The sequence below is a fragment of the Drosophila serrata genome, unplaced genomic scaffold (assembly GCF_035046125.1).
Source record: "Drosophila serrata isolate PLE 108 unplaced genomic scaffold, ASM3504612v1 contig_276, whole genome shotgun sequence".
In the NCBI taxonomy this organism is placed as follows: Eukaryota; Metazoa; Arthropoda; class Insecta; order Diptera; family Drosophilidae; genus Drosophila; species Drosophila serrata.
This window is the reverse complement of record NW_028257174.1, coordinates 10,628,933-10,642,883: the sequence shown is the minus strand read 5'-3', so window position 1 is coordinate 10,642,883 and position 13,951 is coordinate 10,628,933. Positions and strand designations below refer to the sequence as shown.

General features: G+C 47.1%; 3 protein-coding genes across 6 annotated transcripts in view; 2 read left to right on the top strand and 1 right to left on the bottom strand.

The window, feature by feature from the left end:
• Positions 1–6,059, top strand: part of LOC110181777 (uncharacterized) — a 20,474-nt gene extending 14,415 nt beyond the window's left edge. For 2 of the 4 annotated variants that reach the window (XM_086836467.1, XM_086836466.1), the window contains exons 6-9: positions 92–255; positions 358–2,366; positions 2,424–3,253; positions 3,327–6,059. In XM_086836467.1, coding sequence (XP_086692593.1) covers positions 92–255; positions 358–2,366; positions 2,424–3,253; positions 3,327–4,377 — 4,054 coding nt within the window. In that variant the 3' untranslated portion in view covers positions 4,378–6,059. Of the gene's footprint in view, positions 1–91; positions 2,367–2,423; positions 3,254–3,326 lie in introns of all 4 variants that reach the window. The other 2 variants (XM_086836465.1, XM_086836464.1) reach the window with 1 other exon arrangement.
• On the top strand, positions 6,047–11,732 carry LOC110181789 (mitochondrial ornithine transporter 1). Its single transcript, XM_020949669.2, has 4 exons — positions 6,047–6,668; positions 7,280–7,955; positions 10,167–10,272; positions 10,541–11,732. Exons 1-4 carry the CDS (start codon positions 6,369–6,371, stop codon positions 10,830–10,832), a joined length of 1,374 nt encoding a protein of 457 aa, XP_020805328.2. The 5' UTR covers positions 6,047–6,368; the 3' UTR covers positions 10,833–11,732.
• On the bottom strand, positions 11,087–13,951 carry LOC110181788 (non-canonical pre-mRNAs endonuclease FASTKD5, mitochondrial). Its single transcript, XM_020949668.2, has 2 exons — positions 11,997–13,951; positions 11,087–11,252 (listed from the first exon to the last, which is right to left on the bottom strand). The coding sequence occupies exons 1-2, from the start codon at positions 13,815–13,817 to the stop codon at positions 11,163–11,165; spliced, it is 1,911 nt and encodes a 636-aa protein (XP_020805327.2). The 5' UTR covers positions 13,818–13,951; the 3' UTR covers positions 11,087–11,162.

Sequence of the window (13,951 nt, the reverse complement as noted above, 5' to 3'; positions counted from 1 at the left end):
ATGTACCCCAGGGGGATGGAAACATCCTCCTGGGATATCACCAAGGTATTAGGATATTCTAACACTTGAATATTTCTCCCTTTTTTTGTAGGTGCGCCGAGCCGGAGTGCAATGCAGCTTTCACCACCAAACAGTGCCTGCAGTTCCATTACAAGAAGGTGCACAACTACACCCAGGAGCAGATGCCAAAGATTGAGCGCAGTGTGGCCTATACGTTCGATGCCTATTCGGGCGGCATGAAGGTCGACTTTTTGGGTAAGCAGACGGCGACGACTGCGCCGGCTACGCTCTCGGCTCTTCCGGCGCCGCCACGCCCTAATGCGGCCGTCGTCTCCCCTCTCTCCAACTCGTTCACAGAGCAAGCACCGCGACGGCGTCGCAAGAGTCTCGAGGACCAGAGCTCCATGCTCAGCGGTTCGCTGCAGAGCGACGCCGAGTTCAGCGATGACAACCTGTTCGAGGCCATCAAGAAGAGTGGCAAATCCATCAAGGATCTGTGTCGCAACGAGCCAAATCTATCGCTGCTCAGCTCTAAGATCTCCAGCATCTTTGGTGACAAGGTGGTGCCCTCCTCTGTTTCCGCTTCCGCTTCGGCCTCTGCCTCGGCCACCGGCGGACGCAAGCGGAAGCGCAAGAAGGAGCCAAGTGCGGCGGCCCAACATCACCAGCAGCAGCAGCTTGGCCAGCAGCAGCAGCATTCGCAGCAACATGCTGTTGCGCAGCAGCAACTGCATACGCAACAGCAACAGCAGCAACATGCTGCCGCCCAGCAGCAGCTGCAACATCAGCAACAGCATCTGCAGCAGCAGCATCAGCAAGTGCAGCAGCAACAGCAGCAACACAGTCACCATCAGCAGCAGCAGCAACATGCCGCACAGCAGCAGCAGCATCAGCAGCAGCAACTGCATCACGATCCGCAGCAGCAGCAGCCGCCGCAATATCACCCGCATCACCTGCACCAGCACGGCCTTCAGCAGCACACGCAGCAGCAGTCACAGCAGCAGCAGCACGCCCAGCAACAGTCTCAGCAGCAGCAACAGCAGCAGCTACACGGCTCTGATCCCGACGAGGAGGAGGCTGTGGCAGCGGCAGCAGCAGCGGCGGCGGAGCACGCCCGTCTAGAGCAGGTGCGGCGCAAGCAGAACGCCCAGCTGAGCCTGGTCGAATCCTTCCTCACCACCACCGCCCAAAGGCTGAGTGCCCAGCAGCAGGTGCAGCAGGTGGTGGCCGCTGCGGCCGCCGTCTCGGCCATGGCCGGTGCTGGCGATGATCCCGCCAAGCTTGGCCACATGATGGGCCACATGGGCGTGGGCGTGGGTGTGGGCATGGATGAGGAGGAGGACGAGGAGGATGATGACGATGATGGTGGGGGCGGCGGTGGCGGTGGCTCTGCTAGTGGTGCCTCTGTGACCCACCAGCAGCACCATTCGCATGTCCATGCCCATCAGGCCCATCACTCGCATGTCCATGCCCATGGTCACCCGCATCACGCCCACTCACATTCCCATGGCCACGGCCATCCGCACCAGCATGCCTCTGTGCAGGGTGCAGGGCAGCAGGATTACCGCCACGCTGTGGCCATGAATGCGGCCGCCCTGGGCCAGAACCTGGTGGTCAGCAAGGGCAGCAAGAAATGGATCCAGGAGGTGGATGCCAGCGAGGTGGGCAGCGACGGTGGACCCGGAGGAGGAGCAGGTGCGTGTGGTCAGTTATCGGGTGGTCCTGGCTCGGATCTTGGTTTTGCAGTGCCACCCAGTGCAGTGGATGAGCACAGCAAGTTGCTGGGCCAGAATCGTGACTTCCTTGCCCGCCTCATGAGCAGTGCCAGTGCCAGTCATGCCCACGCCCATGCCCATGCCCACGCCCATGCCCACCAGCAGCACCAGCAGCAGCAACAGCAGCAGCAGCATCAGCACAGCGCCCACAGCCGGGAGGAGGATGAGAACAGCTCCTTCCTGGATGTCGTCGAGTCCAATAATAATGCTGCGGCCGCTGCAGCCGCCGCCGCAGCAGCAGCGGCCATGTCGCAGTACGGCGGAGGAGGAGGAGCAGGATCCGGACCTGGCAGCGTAGGGGGAGGCAATGGTGGTGCAGCCGGTGGCAGTGGCAGTGGCGGTGATGGCAGCGGCGGACAAACACCAACGGGCCCGGCCACGGGTGGAACAGTGACCGGCGGGGATGAGCCCCAAATGCAGATGAACTCCCTGGCCCACTCGCAATCCTTTATGAGCTCCTTCTACAATAATGCCAATGCTCGTGGTGTGGGCGTTGGTGTGGGCGGTGGCTCCTCCTCGGCCAGCATGCTTGTGGAGGCGGCCCTCAACTCCGTTGGCAATATGATTGACAGCGAGAGCAGCGACCTTAAGGTGAGGCATCCCAGGAGCTCCTCCACGACCTTTATATTAATCCAATTCTTTTGGCAGGTTCCCACCGATAACCACATCAATAGCGACAGTCCGATGAGTGCCCATGTGGATCCCGAATCGCAACGCTTCGGAGCGGGCAGCTCTGGCGGAGCGGGTGGCGGTGGTGGAAATAGCAATGGTGGCGGTGCCGGTGCATCCTCTGGTGGAACTAATGGAACTGGTGGCATTGGCGGTGCCATGGATAATCTGGAGAATGAACTGAAGATGATGAAGAACCTGGGTAGCTTCCCCATGCAAATACCACCGCTGCCAATGTTTCAGGGTGCCTGCAATATATCGCCTAGTGCTTCCACGCCCACGAATCCGCAGAGTAATCAGAACCAAAATGATGTGGATGTGGATGCTGGCAGTACGCCACGTCCCCAGCATCCCGATTCGGATGGTTTCTCCTCGTCGCATCATCGCACGCCGCCCTCCCCACCGCCCATATCACCGGGACGGGATTATGGCGGTATGTTTGGTGCTGCCGGCAATGGTGGTGGTCCGGGTTCGAATAGTACGCCAGCGGGTAGCTCCAGCGGTGGTGGTGCTGCTGGCGGTGGTGGTGGTGGAGGTGGTGCCAATAGCATGTCCGCCTCGTCGCCATTGCCTGCCCTGCAGCCGCAGCGAAGGAATGCCTCCAGTGTGGGTAGCACCTATCCAGAGCATGAGCTCATCTCACCGGCCTCGTCGCCAAGCATTCCCCGCTATAACTTCAATGGGGATATGATGCGGCATAAGCGAGTGGTTCAGCAGGAGCAGGAGCATCAGGAGCGGCAGCGTCAGAACATTTCGCGGCATAATCAAATGTCCAGCGATGAGGAAAACAGCATCATGCCACAGAACAGGTGGGGATTGAGGGGATACCTTGTACCTTAAGGATCTTGGGTTACTAATCTTTCTTCACCTTTCTTCTAGCAGCGCTGGCCAGGACATGCGCATGAAATTCCCCCAGTCCCAGATCGATCTCATGTACTCCAAGTACGAGAGCATGGCCAGTAATTTGAAGTACAACAGCCAGGATCTGGATTCACCCGCCGAGTATCGACAGGCTGGCGGCAATGGTGGCAATGCGGCGGTTAGTGCCGCTGCAGCTGCTGCTGCTGCCGCCAGTGCGGCCAACGATCTGTCCGATCTCCAAGGCCTGGACATGAGCTCCCGTTCGAATGCGGCCAGCAGTAATTATCACCACAACTTCCAGCTGCCGAGCAGCCGTTATCATCATCACATCTATGACATCCTATCCGATCGGGAGCAGCAATCGCAGCAGGCTCAGCAATCTGGTGGTGCGGTGGGTGGTGGTGCTGGCCCGGGTTCGGTGGTGCATCAGCAGGAGCACGGTCATGGCCAACACCATGCCATGCAGCAGCATCAACAGTCGGCAGCAGCTATGCACAATATGCTCAGCGAGCAGCTGGGAGAGCAGGAGCATGATCAGACCACCTCGGTGGATCTGAGCAGGACGGCCAACTATGTGGTGTCATCGCCACCGCAGTTGCCATACAATCATCCGTCGCACCACGACATGTTGCGCATGGCCTCGCTGGATCTCACACCCAACACGGCCAACATGGCCGTGGGCAACAATCGCTCTTTCCTCTCCTCACAGATGCAGCATCAGAGTCGTGAGAGTCTCGAGCATCATCGGCTGCTCTCCACGGTGGAGCAACATCGCATCTTGGCTGCCTCAAATGCGGCGGCGGATCAACATCGACTGCTCGTCGATCCCACCGCTCATCTGCTGATGGAGCAAAATAACCGACTGCTGGGCACAGCGGATCAGAGTCGATTGCTGGGTGAATCGGCGGCGGCAGCTGCCCAGAACCGACACATGGCCAGGAGCTTTGGGGCATACCATCAGGTGGCATCCAGCAACTACCATCCAGGTGTGAGGCCGCCACCTGTGTTGCCCTCGGCCAATCATCATGCCTCCAATCCGTCGAACTATCATCCCTTCCCCGCCTACTACTAGGAGGCAGTGATGTCTATGGGTTAGATCCCGGATCAAGGCCAGTGGGGACGCAGTGCAATTTCCAGGATTCGAGAAAAAGGAGGATAAAGTGGAGAAGGAGGAGGGAAGGTTCCCAGTTGCCCAACCTCGAGTGACTGCATAAGAAGCGCTAAAATAAGTTTAGTTCCTTTAATCCCAATAACTCCCAAAGAATTTCAGTTTGTACTGTATAAAAAATAAGGGTCTCGTTGGAGAACAAAAAAAACTAACTCACAATTGTTTTAAAAATGTATTCTTTAAATTATAAACCAAATATTTCCTAAAAATGTCGTAAAGGCCATTATAAGTGCTTCAAAACCTACAAATATATATGTGAAAATATATATTTAAAAGTTTTTATTGAACTTTGGCGAGTGTTTGGAAATCTTTTTCATAATATAATACAATTTTAAGTGTCGTAAAGGCATTATTCAATTTTAAAATGTCTATTGTACTTTATACAAATCTTTTAAGAACTTCCCAAGCAATTTTCCCTTGAACAAATTATTTTAAAATTTCCTTAAAAATTTTAAACCGAATTTAATTGTTACTTAAAACAATGATTTGTTTTTAAGCTTTTCTAAAGTTCAATTTATAAACATAAAAAAGTCGAACCCTTCGCAAATCTGAAATTCAAAATGTGTGCCAATAGGATTAAAATAGTTAATTTTTGATTTTCGCTTCTATGCCATTCGACGGCTGGCCAGCCAATTGAAATTTGTACACAATAATAATAATGAATATGTATAGTTGTATAGGAAGCATAATAAATAATATATAAATATGAATAAAAGAGGGGAAAATCAGCTAGAAATCCGCATAAAACTAGCAAAAAGAAAGCATAAATCTTAAAGAGAGAGAAACATTTTATTTAAATACAAAAAATTGCCGCTGAGTTTGTATAGAAAAAAGAGATGAAAATAATGGGTAAATGATATACGAAACGATGTTGATAATAATAATATTTTTACACCGAGATAAAATATACATAAACGAGTACAAAGTGTTAGACGAAGAGGATGCGGAACTCTCCAGATTTGGCTATATATATATATCCTGTGAACCTGTGAATTTCCCCCAGCTTCCACTTTCATATTTCTGCAAGCTCAGCTAAATGGAGGCACAACAAAAAAGACGATTAACGATTAGCGATTTATCGATATTATCGATAGTCAAGGCGTGACACCGATCAGGAACTTAGCTCAAGCATCATTAAGCCCCCTCTACGAAGGAAGGGGTTCGAGGAAAGTTTAGTCTTTTTTTTTTGTACTATTAAATTATAAATAATACGGCTATATATGTATCGATATAAACTAACTTCATAACTGTACTAAATGGTATATAAAAATATAGCAAGTAACTAAGTTATGATTTCATGTAAATTAATAAATTTATATATATATAAATAAGAAAGCAGATAAGGAGAGGAAATACCGCATAATAAAACCCAGATATACACCACATTCCAAAAAAAAAAATAATAATAATAACAAAATGATAATGATAATAATTATTAAAAAGAACACACACACACACAGAGAGAGAGAGAGAGATCGCTGATCCACATGATATGTATACACCTATATATATGCATATGGCGTAATCAAATTATCGATTATTAATAAACCGTAAATCGAACCATTATTTGAAAGGATAACAATAAACCAACGCCTTTTCACTCACAGTTGCACACACACTCTAAATTGTAGTCTCACTGCCAACTCCGAGAATTCGTTCTCGCCCAGGGGACTGACAGGGACAAACGTATTAGCCGCGCTCCGCGCGCCCCCCTCCAGGTAGATATCCCAATTTGGTGCCATCACGTGCATATCATTTCCAGGCGCGACTGCTGGTGCAAGTAGGAGCGGGAGGAGCGGGAGGAGAGTGCCGGCCAAGTGCCGCACCATATCCATGTCCAAGAGCAGCGAGCGACGCAGCAGCAGCAGCAGCACCAGCAGCAGCATCATCGGATCATGACGCCAGTGCCGGAGGAGAACGATGGCCCTGAACCAGCCCCTTCTACTGCTCCACCAATTCAAACCGTCAGGCAGCGGCGTCGACATAATCCGCAACCGCCACCGCCACCTCCACCGCAGCAGCCGGAAGAAGCTCCAGATCCCGAGGCGGGATCTGGTGGTGATGACACCGGCGAAAGAAAGTCCACAGTTATTATGCCCCCGCCCCCGCCAAGGATCGGGAGCAGTCAGGCGGGCAGCAGTACTCTGCTATTGACACCTGACGAGATCATCGAGGCCTATGAACGCGCCGTGCAGGTAACAGTTGTCTTCAAACCATTACCCTCCCCTCGCTTAACCCATTGATTGCATAGGGGGTTTGTTTTGATTAAAATAGTGATAAGGTAGGGTGGGGTCATGAATACATAAATAGCTTAACCTTCGGTAGTTCAGTAATTATCACATTTGTTTGTAACATGTATCAAGTTTTAACTATAACCAGCGAATTCTTAAAAATTACATATATTTAAAAAAAATTATTTAATTCAGAGAGTGTTTAGGATTCATTTATCATCATTTAGTAATAAATATTAATATCTTTCTCAAAACTACATTTAATATAATAAGAGGGACAAATGAAATGCCTTTTTAATTTTGACAGATTGTTCCCTAAATAATTATAAAAATATTTATTATTTGAATATGCATTATTTTGTAATCAACTTTTATAAAATTTGTTTATTTTATTGTAAAGAAGTGTCCAGGGAGATCTCAATTCCACTTCATCGAGAGTGGAACTGAGAACACCTTTGAGATAATGTCTGTGTTCGATCGCTCGCCTGGCAACCCTGCCACATACGATCCACAACATCCACACCATCCACACCATCCACAATACAACCCCACCCCCCTCCACCTACCGCCCGCAGGCGGCCATTGAGGGAAGCGAAGGCGCCGTCGGCGACGCAACGCAGAGCAAGTGGAAGAAGCTCCGATCACTCACTGTTCAATCGACGCTTAGGGCCGTGCGCGACGGCCTGCTGTTCGTGGTCGGTGGTTTCTTGCGGTTCGTTCGACGCCTGGACATGCACGGCGGCGGTACCGGGAACAATATCAACTTTGTCGAGGGGCTAATTGACTTCCTCGCCGGCTCCCTGGGCGGAGCGGCTCAGGTTTATGTCTCCCAACCCCTCGATACGGTCAAGGTCAAGTTACAAACATTCCCGGAGGCATATCGCGGCATGTGGGATTGCTTTGTGAGCACATATCGAAAGGATGGCTTTGCCCGTGGTCTATATGCTGGCTCCATACCGGCTGTGTTTGCCAATGTTGCCGAAAACTCTGTGCTATTTGCAGCCTACGGCGGTTGCCAGAAATTTGTGACATTTTTGGTGGGCAAGGAGACGCCGGGCGAGTTGACCACCGTACAGAATGCCTGTGCGGGCTCTCTCGCCGCCTGCTTCTCCACGCTCACCCTGTGTCCCACGGAGCTGATCAAGTGTAAGCTCCAGGCGCTGCGGGAGATGAAGCATTTCGTGGAGGCAGCACATCCGGAGGATATGCGAACGCCATGGACGCTGACTCGATATATCTGGCGGACTGAGGGTGAGTACTTTATGCCAAAATTCCATTATCAAGATAGAAAATATGGTTTTAAGTTCTCGGAAGACAGTAAGCCCCATTAATTACTTTTAATTAATAATTTATAGGGTTGAGAAACCGTACTGATAGATACACATTTCCCCTCTTTTTGTCGGTGGGGGGTGTGGCGGCCTTGGTTTTCTATTCCTTTTTTTTGGAAACACTCTATAGCTAAACATATATTGTTGCTTTGGGAACACTCGAGAGCCCTGATTAGATTATCTCCGCGTGGCTTTCAGCGATCGTTTTCTTTTCATAATTCACAATTATCGCATCGCAGTGTGCGATATAAACACGGATACGGATCGCACCCATACCAAAAAAAATATATACATAATAAAAAAAACCCGACGGATGCCCACATGGTTACGGATTGCTGGGAGTTGCCGGATCCGTTGGTTATCGCTGCTATGCGATCTTTTGAAATACATAATTGGGCTATAAAAACATTGAAATTTGAAATATGTACGCAGAAAAATGAAATACAATATAAACAAATACCTAATGATCAATAAAATACCTCATAATCTCCTTCTTACTTATAATCAAAGAAGAAATTCGTATGATTTTCACAAAATTCACACTTAATTATCATCACAATTTATAACTAAAGCATTCAATATTTATGAATTCTTAGAATACATCGGAGTTAATATAGGTGTGTCTCAAAAACTAACTTAAATAATGAAAAATATATAGAATTTACAGATTTTTAGATGAACAATTTTTCCTCAAATCCAAGCTTAAAAAAAATCATAACTAAGCCAAAAACGCATTAATTTTAATTCTGAAAGCTGTTCCGTGCTAGTTTTTAATTAGTTCATAAATCTGCATACTTAATTTAAAATTTAAATGAATTAACTTTTTTTGTTAAATTTTTTGACAAATTTGACGATAAAGCAACTTAAGAAATTTTGAAATAATTTGAAATTTTTTTTTCCTTTCAACATGGCTAGAAAGATTCACCTGTTGATGCTGATCAAGAATATATATGATTTATAGGGTCAGAAATGACTGCTTCACTTTGTTTTAAGCTTTTGACTGAAAATATAATACCCTGGAAGGGTATACAATTATAAAGAACGTATGTAAATTTAATTTTAATTTCCCAAAGAAGTTTTTATGCTGAACGCAGTGATGTGTCATTAAATGGTGGTGTATATATTAAATTTCAATCCAGAAATCGGATAAGCATTTGATGACACATAACTGAGGGTTTCAGCAAAATTCCTTTAGTAACTTTTGAGCCAAAATAAATGTTATCAGAGCTGAAAAGTGGGTGTATACAAAAAGTAAAGCTTATCGCAAATACAATATATTTTATTTGCATAAAAATATATCCATTCTATATTTCTTTAATGAAAATATAGGAATATCTTTAGTTCTAAATTTAACAAACAAACCTATAAAGACCTATATGAGGTAATAAGGCTAATTTCTAGACAAGTTTTGGTCACAAGTTAAATTTAACAAACTAAAGAAACCAAGATTTCAATAATAATATATTACATTTTAAAATATATTATAAACTTGAACTTCTAGTAGTTGTTATAAATAACACAGGAAGCATTAACCATAAAAGATCAGACGACGAGGCCATAAAACGTATGCCTTTCCAACGAATGATGATGATTTTTTTTGTAATAACTCAACCCCTAATCGAATCTAATCGAATGCGAGGTTTCGTATTTTTTTGTTGAGAAAAAAACATAAATAATAACAACTATTTACTACGCAGATTGCAAACATCGGAATTAGGGATTACTCTACACACAGATAAGGCTATTATTAAACCTCGCTGTTTGGGAACATGCCACGCACCGTGACGTAGCCCGGAATGGAGAGATCTGTAGCTATAGAGCGGTGCGGGGTATAGTAGGGAATTGTTAATCGGACAGTGAGCCAGCCAGCCAGCAGGCTTCATTATTATCAGTCCAAGTGGAAAGTTACAGAGAGAATGAGCTCCGCGATTGACAGCCCCGGCAGCCGGTTAGATCAATGGGTTGCATCTCCAGGCAGGCGATGAGCACGTTTCCGTTCCGCCCTTATCATGGCCTTACAACGGTCACGACCTCATCCTCACGTGCCAATCTGTAATAGCCTTCCGTTTCCCACTATATTTATCTGTTATTATGATGCACTTGCTCTGACTGCTAATCTCATTCTTCTCCACAGGCATTCGAGGCTTCTATCGAGGCCTAAGTTCTACATTCATACGTGAAATGCCAGGCTACTTTTTCTTTTTCGGGAGCTATGAGGGTACGCGTGAGTTGCTGCGAAGGTGAGTTGGAAAAACCTTTCCCTACAAACTTAATTATGTGCTTAATAATTAAGTTTATATGTAAGTAACTAAAGTTTTTACATAATTCAACTTTACAAGTCTTACAAAAAACAGTCTTATTAAAGCTATGCCCTATAGTTTTTACAAAGCCTAAGCAAAGACAATATATACCACAATTTCTTAACTAAAATTTCCCATTTATATATTGTCTTTGGCCAAAGTTTTCCATTTTCTTATCAATATCTTTGTTTGACTTTTATTCCTATAGCGAAGATCAAACAAAAGATGAAATAGGACCAATTCGAACGATGATCGCCGGCGCCGTTGGTGGCGTCTGCCTATGGACCTCAACGTTTCCAGCTGATGTTATCAAGAGCCGCATCCAGGTGAAGAACCTTAATGATAGCATGTTCACCGTGGGAGCTGACATAGTTCGACGCGAGGGCGTCCTGGCCCTATATCGCGGCCTGTTGCCCTCCGTCCTGCGTACAATTCCGGCAACGGCCACTCTGTTCGTCACCTATGAGTACACCAAGCGGGCATTGACCGCCACCCTCTGATCTCTGTCGACCTGTTTCCGCCATTAAATATTGGGTGCGAGGAACGATGTGGCATAGTTCCGGGAGCGGATGTTGGCGAGAAGCCGCTAAAGCTACTTCAAAGTAGCTGTTGTTTGGAGCGTGGCCGCGGGCGGTCATCATGAAATAATTCATTTTTTTTTTCTAGATAATTCCTAGACCGTAATGTTGTGCCTGTATGTTGTTCAGATAATTATGCTAATATTGCTAATGACTGACTAATATCCAAGTTGTTGTTGCTATTATTCATTCATTCCGTTTTAATTATGCCATTTGGTCTCTTGTCCTTGTCTTGTGCTCCTCATTTTCCTGCTATATCTTGGCCACTTGGCTAAGGCGACGTCGAAGGAAGTTCTGGCGATCCGTGGCGTTTTCCAGTTCCCGCCATTCATGCCAATAGATCTGCCGAGGAACAGAGGTGTATTAAATACAAAAGCTGTGGTCAGGCTTAGGCTAATGTGGGTTTAATACATGGAGAATATACGAATATACTCAAAAAAACGTATTCAAAGAGGTTCAAGAACAAGTCCAATGCATGTAATAGAAAGAGAGATGGCTAGCATAATCAACTATTATGTATGTATATATTGTTTAACTTTTTTTTTGTATTTATTAGTTTGTTAAATTCAAAATTGTATAACTTCGAGATGTTAAACTATACTATTTTTCATACTTTTCAATGGTTTTCTTATATCACAACTAGTTATTTATACTGCCTTTTTGTTTGCCATTTTTTTTTATCAACATTCTTTGGGAGATCAAAAACAGAAAATTAATTATATTCGGGCTTGTTATAAATATTATTAATTTAAACTTGCCAACTTGTAACTAAAATGATTATTTGTTAAGCGGAAAAAAATAAATAAAATACCAAAAAGTAAATGATTTGTTTTACTTTGAATGCAGAGCTCTCTTATGGACACAAAGAAATGTTTTAATTTGACTCTCTCTTCTCTCTAGGTAAAAGTTCTTTTTTTACCTCATCTCTTTCTCTCCTCTCTTTGAATACAATTGAGAGCAATCACAAAGACAATAAACTAAAAAGAAAGCGAAAGAGAGCTAATGTAACGTCATACAAAAACTTTCTCTCACTCTCTTTTTAATTTCTTCTTATTCTCTCTGATAAATATTAAACCCTGGACTTACCACCACTGGCTGATGTCCCAGTTGCCGGAGCTGCCTTAGCTTCATGTCCATCTGTCCTGTGAAACGGTTCTTGTCCCGAATCGTGTTGTTCCAGCCAGCAATAACAATCACAATGCTGGCCACTTGATCATCCTGGGCCTTGCTCTCGCCCAGCAAATGCCGCCGGGTGAGTATCACACCGTTGTAATCCTCTCCAACATCCGCTGAGAGTGGCAGAGCCTTGCGCTGACGATGGTCATAGCAGAGAACCAGATCACATCGCTCATAGTGCGGCAGGACATGCTTGAAGCTCAGGTGGCGGTGGAGCAGCGAGGCTGCTTCACGAATCTCCAACAGAATTCGATCGGTGCTATTGAGCCGAAAGCGTCCATCCCGCTCGGGTATATATTGCGTGTACAGGCGCCCCATTTGTTGTAACTGTCGATCACTGAGCAAAGGTCCCTGGTACACCTCGGGACCCAGGAGTCGAGCGAATGCATCCAAATGGAAATACTCTCGCCCCGGCAGTCCGGTTCGGTAGGCATGTTGCAGGAAGCGCGGCGACAGGGCCACACCCAACAGCTCCATGTCGTGAATGCCACGCATGGTGAGGAACTGCAAGCAGTTGGTGAAGCAACGCGGATGACGCAAGATCTCGTCTAACCGCTGACGAAGCAGATCCGGTAGTCGTTTTGCAAGACGTGTCTCCACTCCCGAGGAACTGTTCACATTAAACAGGGCCATCACCAGACATATGCGTTCTACGTCCTTCAGACGAGCGCTTTCCAGCTCCCGCTCGAATCTCAGGAGGATGCGTTCCACCAGGGCATCGTTGCAGGTCTGCAGATCGCAGCCCAGCAAAGCCATGTGAAGGCAGGCGAGCAGCGACACACGCTCCACCTGGGGCTCCAGCTCGCACAGCAATCTGTTCAGGGGCTCCACTTGTGGCAATTTGCTGCTATAGCGCAGCACCTTGAGCAGGGCTACCAGGGGAATATCCTCCACTGTGTCCAGTTCACTGCCCAACCGCTGGTATATCTGAGCAAGCAATTCCGGATTCCTGATCGGCGTCTGTGTCTTGAAGAAGCCCATGGCCATCACACCCAGTTCGCCCAGGGTCATTTGGTCCACACACCGCGCCAGGTTCAGTTCGAAGTCGAACATCTCGAAGACGGGGCGCCGCAGCAGGTTGCATAGGAACATGGCCTGGACCAGTTGCTCAGGTGGCAGTTTTCGAACTTTTCGTCCCAACTTTTTCAATGCCAGCCACACGTACTCTCCGATCCGGGCCAGACCCAGGCGGTACCAGGCATCGCTCACCAGCAACAGCTGGGCACTGGACCAGCCCTCAATGCGGCGGCAGCACTCGATGTCCAGCGTGTTCCACAGTTCCATGTAGTTGTGCGTCTTGGTTGAATCCGGTGTGGGCAGTTCGCCGAGAGCCTGCAGGGATCCCAACAGCTGCTCATCGGTCAGTCGATGCAGTTGCTCGCAGTAGCAGCGGGCAAAGGCATCATACCGAACATCACTAACCTGAAGCCCCAACCTCGAGCAGTCCTGCACAAGACTTAGGAAGGCTGCATACAAGTCCGCGGCGCTGGCGTTGCCTTGAGGTTGCAGGAATCTCTCCGAGGCGGGCAGTTCCTTATGCTCTCCTCCGTCCGTTGATCGGAGAACCTGGTAGGGCTTCAGGGACTCCATTAATATTCCATGAGCAAACTGATTTTCCCGATCGGCAAATATGCGAGCAGGCAAAACATTTGATGTACACAGATGGCGGCTCAAAAGATGATTCGCCTGTCGGCTTACACTCCGCCAGAGGCAGTGCGTCCTTGTCCACATGGTGTCAATCGAATCGGCAGTATTAATTCATTTAAACCGCGTAAATTGCAAACAAAATTGTGTTATGAAAGTGATGGAAAAAATGTGAGAGACCGTTGGTTGAACAGCTGTTCGCGCGTGGTGTTGCCAGATCT

Bases quoted from the DNA above. Each gene is read 5' to 3' on its own strand.
- LOC110181789 (XM_020949669.2), top strand. From the start codon at position 6,369: ATGACGCCAGTGCCGGAGGAGAACGATGGCCCTGAACCAGCCCCTTCT. The intron at 6,669-7,279 runs GTAACAGTTGTC...TACCGCCCGCAG, and splicing joins CCTATGAACGCGCCGTGCAG to GCGGCCATTGAGGGAAGCGA. The intron at 10,273-10,540 runs GTGAGTTGGAAA...TTATTCCTATAG, and splicing joins ACGCGTGAGTTGCTGCGAAG to CGAAGATCAAACAAAAGATG.
- LOC110181788 (XM_020949668.2), bottom strand. From the start codon at position 13,817: ATGTGGACAAGGACGCACTGCCTCTGGCGGAGTGTAAGCCGACAGGCG. The intron at 11,253-11,996 runs GTAAGTCCAGGG...GTTCCTCGGCAG, and splicing joins TGGGACATCAGCCAGTGGTG to ATCTATTGGCATGAATGGCG.